The 11,002-nt window shown below is 58.6% G+C and overlaps 1 protein-coding gene across 13 annotated transcripts in view; it reads left to right on the top strand.

Annotated features, from left to right (window-relative positions):
• Positions 1–11,002, top strand: part of GRIN1 (glutamate receptor, ionotropic, N-methyl D-aspartate 1) — a 25,687-nt gene that overhangs the window by 7,125 nt on the left and 7,560 nt on the right. For 4 of the 13 annotated variants that reach the window (XM_008576485.1, XM_008576490.1, XM_008576489.1 and 1 more), the window contains exons 4-11: positions 943–1,005; positions 1,782–1,882; positions 5,996–6,117; positions 6,188–6,362; positions 7,764–7,908; positions 8,006–8,089; positions 10,592–10,733; positions 10,827–10,954. In XM_008576485.1, coding sequence (XP_008574707.1) covers positions 943–1,005; positions 1,782–1,882; positions 5,996–6,117; positions 6,188–6,362; positions 7,764–7,908; positions 8,006–8,089; positions 10,592–10,733; positions 10,827–10,954 — 960 coding nt within the window. Of the gene's footprint in view, positions 1–942; positions 1,006–1,781; positions 1,883–5,995; positions 6,118–6,187; positions 6,363–7,763; positions 7,909–8,005; positions 8,090–10,591; positions 10,955–11,002 lie in introns of all 13 variants that reach the window. The other 9 variants (XM_008576492.1, XM_008576488.1, XM_008576486.1 and 6 more) reach the window with 3 other exon arrangements.

Below are 11,002 nucleotides of genomic sequence, written 5' to 3'. Positions count from 1 at the left end.
CCCCCCCCGCCCCCCGGCAAGACCCCCCCCCCCCGGAGCTGTCCAGGCCCCCCCCCCCCCCCCCCCCCGCGTGCCACACCCACAGCAACACAGACTCCCACCACACACCTCAGACACCTGCACACCCAGCCACACCCACAGCTCATCAGTCACACCCCTGCACGCCCGACCTCCTGCTCACACACGTCCAGGCACACACACGCCATCACTCCCGAGACAGTTCCATCGTCCTCCACACCTCCTGCCTCCACAGACCCCCACACGGCCTGGTGTGTGCCCACCCTCACTGGCACCCACCACACACCAGCTCACACACATAGGCGTGTGCTCAGACCCCCCACCTTCACAGGCTTGTGTGGACAAACGCTCCCACACTCACACCCGTGGGCTCACACAACCCCTGCAGGCACACACTGGCACACACATCCTCTCAGGCGCACATGGGGGTCTAGACACACCAGTGAGCAAGAAGTAAGCACCTTGGCCTCTGGGGAGACAGGAGGGAAGACAATGGGGAAAGGAGGGAGGGACACAAGGGATAGGGCCCAGGGGTCCACTCACCCCCCACTCAGGACTGACATGGGTGGGAATGGGTACTGCTGGGGCCACATGGCAGATGCATGGCAGGGGTCGGGGCGGCAGGTGGGACCCTGAAGGGTGGATGTGGACAGGGCTTCTCTTTCTCCTGAGAGAGAGTGACCATTCCCCAGAGCACAGCTCCGTGGCAGGGAGTCTCCGTGGCCCCTGCCCCTGTGCCCCTTCACCCCCAGCTCCACCCCGGCCCCCAGCCCCTCCCCGGGCCTCGGTGTTTGCGAGCTCCAGGTATGTGCCCGTCTGCAGACGTGCCGAGGAGGTGGTGTGATTGCTTTAGCGCCGTCATTTTCAACCGTTTATAATCTTCTTCTGTGTCTGCATATTTTCTCTGTGCACATTATTCATCAGAGTAAAAAAAGGAACTATGAAAACCTCGACCAACTGTCCTATGACAACAAGCGCGGACCCAAGGTATATATGCATGGACGTGCACGCCACCCACCGACTAGGGAGCCCCGGCCTCCGGCGCCTCGGCCACTAGGGCTGCTGTCTGGCCCAGCCACGCCGAGCCGCAGGCCCAAGCAGTTAGGAGAGCCAGGTCATGAGGCAGGCAGCAGGCAGGAGAGGGCAGGCGTGGCCAGTGTGGGTGCCTGCGGCCCACCCGCTGTGACCCCAGCCTGTGCCCTCGAGGCAGGCACTGCCGCAGGAGGAGCTGCTCTCCGGGAAGTGCATGCGAATCTCCAGGACCCCAGGGTTTCCTCGTGGAACCCAGGAGGGAGCCCGCCCACCTGGCTGCCCACCAGCCCGGGTCCAGGCAGCTCCTGCAGGGGCCTGTGGAATCAGGCCTGAGAGGATCTCCCATGGTTTTGGAAGTTGGCCCCACCTCTGTTCCCGGTTGCATTCCGAAACTCTTTTCTGTTTCCTGTCTGCTGCACGCCTCTTTCTGAGTCTCGGGCCACTTCAGCTTGCATGCTCAGTGCAAAAATGAGGACAGGCGTGAGGAGCAAAGAGAGCACAGAGAAAGCAGAGAGTGCGTGCAGGAACTGGAGCAAGCTGAAGAAAGGACAAGAGAGGCCAGGCCAGGCCAGGAGCAATGAGGCAGGTGGACAGTGCAGGTGGCAGGCACAGGCCATGGCAGCCTTAGCTAAGCTGCCTAGGGGTTCCTAGCTGCTGCGGCCCAACTCTCGCCCCTGAGGCGCTATGTCCCTTGTCCCAGCCACCTGCTAACACTCCTGCTCACACCACAGGCTGAGAAGGTGCTGCAGTTCGACCCAGGAACCAAGAATGTGACGGCCCTGCTGATGGAGGCGCGAGAACTGGAGGCCCGGGTCATCATCCTCTCCGCTAGGTAAAGCTGGGCCAGGCCCCTCCCCACATCACCCAGGGCTGGGCTTGGGCCACGAACCCACCATCTGGGCCAGGGCTGGGGCATTTCGGCAAAGTGAGCTTCAGCTTCCAAAACACCTTCAGCAAGGAAGGCCCCCCCACACACCCCCACCCCCACACGCCCAGTGACCTGGCTAGTGTGACAGCCTCTTTCTACCCTCTCTGCCTGGACCCTTCCCCCTTCCACAGTCACTGGCTGCCTCTTGCCCTGAGCAAGACTTTGGGGGTGGGAGATGGATAAGACCCTGCCCTTAGAAGCCCCAGGACTCAAGGAGGCACAACTATGCAAATACTGCCCAGGATTGGGATCAGGGATGGGGGCATGGGAAGTGACAAGCAGGTGTGCAGATGAGCCCAAGTGGCAAGGCAGGGCGAGGGCCAGACCTATTGACTGTAGGATCAGAGCAGCTGGAGCAGGTGGCTCCAGAGGGGAAACCACTTAGGGTCCCTTGAAATTCAGATGGCCCCTGGGCAGGGCCTGTCCCCCACACCGAAACCTCAGGGATGAGCCCACAGTAAAAATCTCCCTATTTGCAAATGGCGAAATTCTCCTGAGAAGGGAGAGTCTAGGCCCCACCGAACAGGAAGAGGAAGGGAGCCCCGCCCCACGGGAGGCCCTGGGTGGACCCTAACCTGACCTGTTAGGAGCTCTGCGGGGCTCCCACAGAGTGGAGAAAAACAGCCAAGTCGCCGCAACCCAAACCTGCTGCCCTGCAGGTGGGAAAGACAGGCGTCCCTTTGCACATTCAGTCATCACACCCCCGGGTATGAGCCAGATGCACTCCTTCCCCCGGGCAGAGCGCAGGGTGGGTCAACCAGGGCTCTTCTGGCTGGAAGGCGGGAATCTCCCCAACCCTACCTACTGCCCCACTCCAATGCCTGCGGGCCTCTACTGCTCCTCCAGTAGCCGTGACAAGAAGGCGACAATCACCCCCACCGCAGCCCAACCCCCATTTTACAGTAGTGGACCCTGTCCATGCCACTCATCCAACTGTGGGCAACTCGGGGAGGGAGGCCAGGTTTCCTCAGAAAGGATTAAAGATGTGCACTAGCAAGGACGGGGCTGCACAAACCCCGCCCACAGCAAGCTCCACCTACAGCAAGCTGGGGAGGGGGAGCCTCACCCAGGGAAAGCCCCGCCCGAGGAAGGACCTGCCCAGAGCAAGCCCCGCCCAGGAAAAGCTCCACTCAGGAAAGCCCCTCCCAGAGCAAGCCCCGCCCAGGAAAATCTCCACTCAGGAAAGCCCCTCCCAGAGCAAGCCCCGCCCAGGAAAGGTCCTCCCAGAGCAAGCCCCGCCCAGGAAAAGCTCCACTCAGGAAAGCCCCTCCCAGAGCAAGCCCCGCCCAGGAAAAGCTCCACTCAGGAAAGCCCCGCCCAGGAAAAGCTCCTCCCAGAGCAAGCCCCACCCAGGGAAAGCTCCACTCAGGAAAGCCCCTCCCAGAGCAAGCCCCGCCCAGGAAAAGCCCTGCTCAGGAAAGCTCCTCCCAGAGCAAACCGTGCCCGCCAGACCCTCTTCTATTTTCTGATTCGTTTACACTTCCCTCACTCATAGGGCTTGAGGGCGATTCGGTGGTTGTGGTAGGATAAGAGGATGGATAGGCGGGTGGACCAATGGACAGACAGCTGGCTAGTGCGCAGAAGACTCTTTCATCCAGGGTTGGCCAACTCAAGGAACCCATTACCCCAAACATACTTATTTAACTGTTGGGTACTTCTGCAATGGACAAGCAGGACACAGGCCAGAAAATCACATGTAAAACCAATCCAAGGAATCCCACAACGCCCAAGTCCCAGAAGAGGGTGGGTACTTTCTCCACTGTTTTCTCTCTGGCCATTGAGTGCACATGCCACACACTGCAGCCATGGGGAATCCCCGAGACAAGACCAAGAGGGGCCTACCTTGTGTTGCCAGCCCCCAGGATCAAAGACAGGTTTTCCAGACATGGCTCCAAGAAAAAAAGGCCAGCCCAGAGAGGGGGACACAGTAATAGCAGACAGATGCACACACATGCACATGAACTATGTGCATGCCACACACCCACACACATGAGCACACGTCACATAACGCCACATGTGCACACACTTGCTCACACTGTATACACACCACACATGTACAAACGTGCACGCACACACCGGCACAGGCACACATACCACACATGCATACACAAACACCATGCATACACATATACAGTCACCCGCAGACATATGCCCACCTACATATACGTACATACACACCACACGCAAACATATATCACACCAGTACACATATGGACACAGGTACGGATGTGTGTGTGGACACACTACGTACACACCACAGGCTACATATGTAACAAACCCCAAACATATGCATGCACTGCACACAAACACACAGCACATAATATCAACCATACGTCTGGCAGCACCTCTCTTGATGAATCTATGCAAGGCCCCTGCACCATCAGGGCTGGAAGGGACCCCTCCCCTCAACTCTGGGCTTCTTGGAGCAGAGAGGCCAAAGTCCCACAGCAGAGGGCAGACCGGCCCACTCCACACACCCAGTTTCTGACAGCACAGGGAGGCAAGACCCCAGGGCGGCAGCAGACACAGGCCTTGACGCTGGCACCTCAACCTGTCACATTTCGGCTCCTCCTTCACGAAGGTTGTTGAGAATATTTTTCAGAAAGACCCCATTAAGCCAAACTTAACTTCTGAATAATTTTCTATAGAGTACAAAGAATTCACTTCCAAAACTTTTTATTGTTATGTTTCTGAAATTGTTTTTATTGGTATTGGCTATTTCCATAAAATGACCTGATGAGGTTTGATGGATTGACCAGGTTTTTGTCTACAACTGTTTTACTAATCATAATCATTCCATCAAGTCACATGTCATCAACCTGAATTGTAGAAAGAAGACGGGTTTCTCTGTCTGGTTTTGATGGGCACAATTGCCAGCTGGTATTCTGTGTCTGGACATGCATGGTCTTGGGTTTTGCTGGGCGATCTTTACCATATTCAGTGTGTTGTGACAGTTCACATTCAGTGTGTGATCTAGGGCCATATGGGGACAGGTCAGGACCTGCAGGGAAGGATCTGATAGATGGGGGCTAGGGGAGGACCCAACAGGTTCTGGGAGCCCCAACAAGCCCCAGAGTCCTTGTCATGACCAGGGAGACCCCAGCCCCAGGGACCAGGTCCCCTGCTTCACTGTCCACAGGGGCTCACCTGTGAGAACACCCCAAGAACTCAGGACCACAAGTGCCCGCAAAGTGCTCTGTTGATACCAAGGAAGGCAGGGATGGAGCTGCTGGCACCAACTCCAGAAGGGAGAGCAACCCCTTGTGTCTCTGGCTGCTTCTGCTGCGATGCTCAAGGCAGCTCCTAGGGCACTGTGTCCCACCAGCATCTCATCAACCCGGAGAGTCCCCCAACCCCTCATTTCACACTTTTCAACATGGAGGACCAGAGGGGTGTGGCTTGTCCATAGGTCACAGGAGCACAGGCTCTGGGGTGGACTGTCCAGGCACAGAGCTGACTCTGCCACTTACAGCTGTGTGTCCCGCGTGCCTCAGTTTCCCCTCCTGACACAGGGATAGTACTAATGCCTGCCCCATAGGGATGTCGTGAGAATTACATAAGGTAATCCATGCAAGGACTCAAAACAGTGCCTGGTACCTGGTGAGCAAGTGATCGATAAATAACGATCCATCACCATCCTGGGTCACTTGAGGAGGGGCCTCCTGAGAGAGAGGAAAGGGCGCGCCTGGGAGCACAGTCGGAAGGGCCGAGCAGGAAGTCAGTCCTGTCAGTCGGATGTCAAACCCGATTCCTGCCCCGCAAAGTCAGGGGCCAGCAGCAGAGGCCTGCGAGGCTCCTGGGTCTGGGCCCCGGCGCCTCTGTGGGGTCTCCTGGGCCTGAAGCAGGCTGGGGGTACAGTCTGGGTGCGGTTCCCTCCGCCAGGTCGCTGGGCCCAGGCAGTGCTGGGCGAGGCCTCCGCGGGGTGTCCAGGCCTTGCTCCAGGAGGGGCTGGGGGAGGGAAGCGGCCGCGGTGGGGGCGGCTGGAGTCCTGGCCCGTCACCCCCGTCTGCCCCACAGCGAGGACGATGCGGCCACCGTGTACCGCGCAGCCGCGATGCTGAACATGACGGGCTCGGGGTACGTGTGGCTGGTGGGGGAGCGCGAGATCTCGGGGAACGCCCTGCGCTACGCCCCGGACGGTGAGTGCTGGGCCTCGGCGGGTCCCGGGAGGGGGGCGGCCGCGGGCTCTAAGCCGGACTCTCGCCGCAGGCATCATCGGGCTGCAGCTCATCAACGGCAAGAACGAGTCCGCCCACATCAGCGACGCCGTGGGCGTGGTGGCCCAGGCGGTGCACGAGCTCCTGGAGAAGGAGAACATCACAGACCCGCCGCGGGGCTGCGTGGGCAACACCAACATCTGGAAGACGGGGCCGCTCTTCAAGAGGTGGGCGGGGCCGCGCTCGGGTGGTGGGCGGGGCCGCTTTCCGAAAGATGGACTCTTTTTTTTTTTTAGCTGAATTCTTTTTTATTTATTTATTTATTTTTCTTCTTAATTTTATTTTGCCAATATACAATGTGGGTGATTATTGTGGCCCATCACCGAAACCTCCCTCCCACCTCCCTCTCCCCCCTCCCTTCCAACAATGTCCTTTCTGTTTGCTGGTCGTATCAACTTCAAGGAATTGTAGTTGTTATGACTCTTTAAGAGGTGGGCGTCCCTGTTGCTCAGGGGTGGTCCAGCGACGTCTGCTGCCAACATCTTATGGACACAGTCACCTACCCCACTGCCATTCTGTCCCCCCACCTCCCCAGCACCATCATCTCTATCTCCACTGTGACAATCGTCTCCCTTTTCCCGGCACTGACACCAATACCTCGACTGTCACTGAAGTCCTTACTGCCTCCACTGCTCCCGCCCCCACCTTTCCACACTGCAGCCCACCCTGCGACTGTACGCCACTCCCCCCAGTGGCTGGCAGTCTTTGGGACTTGCTGCAGGTGGGACTGGGAGCTTCCAGGGACCCAGGAGGTCAGACAAGGAGCCCAGGGACAGCACTTGAGCCTGTAGAGAGCCCTGCCTGGCCAAGGCTCAGACCCTCAAGTGAAAGGCTGCGGGCGGGCAGGAGTTAGCTCACAGCACCCCTGGATATCATGCCATCAGGGGTGGGGCAGGTTCAGCCCATCTCCAGGGTCCCCCAACCACCATGTAGCATGTGCAGAGCCACTGTTCATGGTGCCCACGACAGGTGCACGCACATAACTGCAGATGTAGGCAGCACATATGCACACACATACAGACACTTGCACAGACTCATGTGTACACACAGACTCAGAGAGGCACGTGACATGCACGTGTGCCACAAGTACATGTATAGGGGTGCACCCAACATAGGGATCACACGTGCACACAGGTTCACTGACATGGCCCGATGGATACAATACACACAAGCGTGTGCACGCACAGCCTGATAGGATAACCTGATGGTTAGAGGCAGGCGCCAGGCTCAACCTGCCTCCCCCACTCACTGTCAAATAGGACAGGCATCCTCCTGGGCTTCTGCCTCCTTCTTTGTAAAAACAGGATGGCTGCTGTGAGGATCAAACCTCCTAACCCATGGAAAGCCCTCAGAACAGAGTCTGGCACCCAGGAGTCACTCAACGTCACTAGCTGTGCTGTCCATCTGGTGTGGGCAGATACCCACACCATCCATCAGATTCAGAATAAGGGCCTGACATCTGCTCGTCTTTCTGTTCTTGGGATTGGGGCAGGAGGGGCTCAGGCTGCTCAGGAGGCCGGGGGTAAGGAGCATGCCTGATAACTCTAAACCATGCTGCCCTCCCCCAGAGTGCTGATGTCTTCCAAGTACGCAGACGGGGTGACCGGTCGCGTGGAGTTCAACGAGGATGGGGACCGGAAGTTTGCCAACTACAGCATCATGAACCTGCAGAACCGCAAGCTGGTGCAAGTGGGCATCTACAATGGTACCCATGTAGGTGGGGGTCATGAGGGGGTGGGGGCTGGGGCCTTAGGGTCCTGGGGCCAAGACCCCTGCGTGGCCACCCTCCATCTCATACTCCCACCCCCAGGTCATCCCTAATGACAGGAAGATCATCTGGCCAGGTGGAGAAACAGAGAAGCCTCGAGGGTACCAGATGTCCACCAGACTAAAGGTAGGGAACTCTACCGGCCTGCCCCAGCGTCTCCACCCCAGACACCCCATACACCCAATCAGGCCTGGAGGAAGGGGCAATGAGGATAATGAAAGCAACAAAGGATGCAGGGACAGAGCCCGCCTGCACCTACCTGGCTGTGGTTCCACATACCTGGCACGGCAGAGGAAGCAGAGAGAGCAGGTGGAAGGAGGAGAGGAAGCTGCCACTGTCCCGTACCCCCCCACCCCTCGGGCTCTCTAGTGCCCCTCCTGACCCAACGCAAGTTAGGTGTGAAGAAGTCGTTTGAGATGGGACTTCTCTGGGGAAGATCTGATGCACAGGCAGAGGGACAGACCAGTGGTCATTCTGCGCCCCGGTGCAGACCTCAGCCTCAGCACTCGCTGTCCTAAATCCTGATCCCGCATGCCAGGTGGACCAGCACCCCTCCCCCAGCATTCCTGGCCTCTTGCTGTGACTGGTTCGAACTGTCCTCTTCCACCCTGGCCTACCTACAGCACTCCCCGTGGTGGGACATTCCCTTCTTGACTCCCTCTCTGGACCACTGGGAGCCTCCTACTGCCTGGCTTCCTCCCTCATAGAATCTCTTCCTTGGCCTGACTCATTTCCTCCCAGGTGCTCCCCTGCGAGTTCCTCCCCGAGCCGAGCCACACTGTACCCACTCCAGCCTTGGCCAATGTGGTAAAGACAAGGACCTTAACTGCAGTGTGCCCAACCAACCTTCTCCTGGTGTCCCCAGGTCCTCTAAGGTCTCTTAACCCTGTCTGCTGTCTGAGTCCATCCCTGCAGCCTGGGGCCAGTCCACATGGCCTCCCACCCAGACCCCTTTACCAGTGCCCACCCTTCACTGCAGACAGGGTGACCTTTTCCCATGCCAATGTGGTATCTACCTGCAGCTCAGCCACCTCGGGTTGGAAGCACTGAAAGTAACTGTCAACATGTCAGTGGTCAAAGGATCCCTCCGGGCTGTGGGATGCAGATGGCTGTTTACAGCTTTGTTTCTTTCTTTCTCTTTTTAAAGAAGATGACCAGTAAGGGGATTTTAACCCTTGACTTGGTGGTGTCAGCACCACGCTTTCCCAAGTGAGCTAACCAGCCATCCCTATACAGGATCCGAACCCGTGGCCTTGGTGTTATCAGCACCGCACTCTCCCAAGTGAGCCACGGGCCGGCCCTTACAGCTTTGTTTCTTTCTTTCTCTTTTTAAAGAAAATTACCAGTAAGGGGATTTTAACCCTTGACTTGGTGGTGTCAGCACCACGCTTTCCCAAGTGAGCTAACCAGCCATCCCTATACAGGATCCGAACCCGTGGCCTTGGTGTTATCAGCACCGCACTCTCCCAAGTGAGCCACGGGCCGGCCCTTACAGCTTTGTTTCTGTCCCTACTAAATTTTTAAATATGAGGGCCTCCCACAAGTTCATGGAAATATTTGTATTATGTTTTAATTCCATTTTTCTGTGAGCTTTTGAAGTGCCCTTGTGCTAACATATATCACACAAAGTACAAGCACAGCGAATGTGTAGAACGCAAACGAAGGCCTTTGAGGGCCCCGTCCCGGGATGCAGGGCAAAATGCTGCCTTCAAGGCGGAGGCTGGCCCTGACCACCTCTCTAGGCTCGCTCTCCCCAAGACCCTCCACACCTTCCTGCCGCAGACGTGCAGCCCTTCTCTGGACCCCAGTGCCCTGCTCTCCACCACCCCAGCAGGCACCTCCGCAGCCGTGCACCATCTCAGCCCCCTCTGTCAGTATCTGTTCCCCCACCCCCAGGCGGTGGGCCCCGGAGGGACAGGGAGGGGAGCGAGCCTGAGCACATGCCTGGGTTGCAGAGGCAGGCCACAGCAGAGAGGAGAGCGCCACGGAAAAGAGGAAGGGACGAAAGACAAACGATCAAAGACCCGTGCAGGCCGGAGCCTGTGGGGCTGCTGGGGAGGCTGAGGGCCAGCAGGGCGAGGGCATGTGACAGAGAGGCGCGGTCAGGCGGCCCTGTGGGTCCTGGGTCCTGTGCAGACGCTGGGTGGACTTCAGTGGGCACGCCCCTGTCCTCATGGCACAGCGGGGTTCGGGGGCAGGCTCCGGGCTGGGATGGGGAGTTTCTTGTCCCTGAGGAGTCAGAGAAAGTGCCCAGCACACCCTGGATGTCCACAGGCACCTCTGATGGAGTGACTGATGTGTAAGCCAAGACCCAAGGAAAGGTGGCCAAGAGAAGGGATAGCGCTTCCGGAGGTGTTCCCCACGCGTCAAGGGCGGCACGGGAGGGTCCCGGGAGTCTGCGGGCCCTCCTGAGGGCGGCAGGCAGATGATGTTGACGGTGGCCGAGGAGAAAGCAGACTGACCGCCTGAAGTCCTGTAGGGGGGCTTCAGAGAGGAGCAGTGGCGGGTGGATGGGGGGCCAGGTCAGGGATTTGAAGGGCGCCAGGGGAGGCCAGGCCCTGAGAAGAGTCCAGCGCCCCGAGGTAGCCAAAGGCCGTGGTCCAGGCTGGGTGTCCCCTTCCCCCACAGATCGTGACAATCCACCAGGAGCCCTTCGTGTACGTCAAGCCCACGCTGAGCGACGGGACGTGCAAGGAAGAGTTCACGGTCAATGGCGACCCCGTCAAGAAGGTGATCTGCACTGGGCCCAACGACACATCGCCGGGCAGCCGTGAGTGCCGCATGGGGGCGCGGGGGCAGGACGGAAGCAGGGGCAGCGAGCCTGGAGCCCATCGTTTACCGTGTTCACGCCCCCGGCCCCCAGCACGCCACACAGTCCCTCAGTGCTGCTACGGTTTCTGCATCGACTTGCTTATCAAGCTGGCGCGGACCATGAACTTCACCTATGAGGTGCACCTGGTGGCCGACGGCAAGTTCGGCACGCAGGAGCGGGTACGCAGTGGACGTCTGCGGTGGGGCCTGGGTGGGCGGGGCCTACAG

The sequence above is a fragment of the Galeopterus variegatus genome, unplaced genomic scaffold (genome assembly GCF_000696425.1).
Source record: "Galeopterus variegatus unplaced genomic scaffold, G_variegatus-3.0.2 Scaffold1360, whole genome shotgun sequence".
Taxonomy (NCBI): Eukaryota; Metazoa; Chordata; class Mammalia; order Dermoptera; family Cynocephalidae; genus Galeopterus; species Galeopterus variegatus.
The sequence above is the reverse complement of the archived record's forward strand: the minus strand, read 5'-3'. Positions and strand labels throughout refer to the sequence as shown.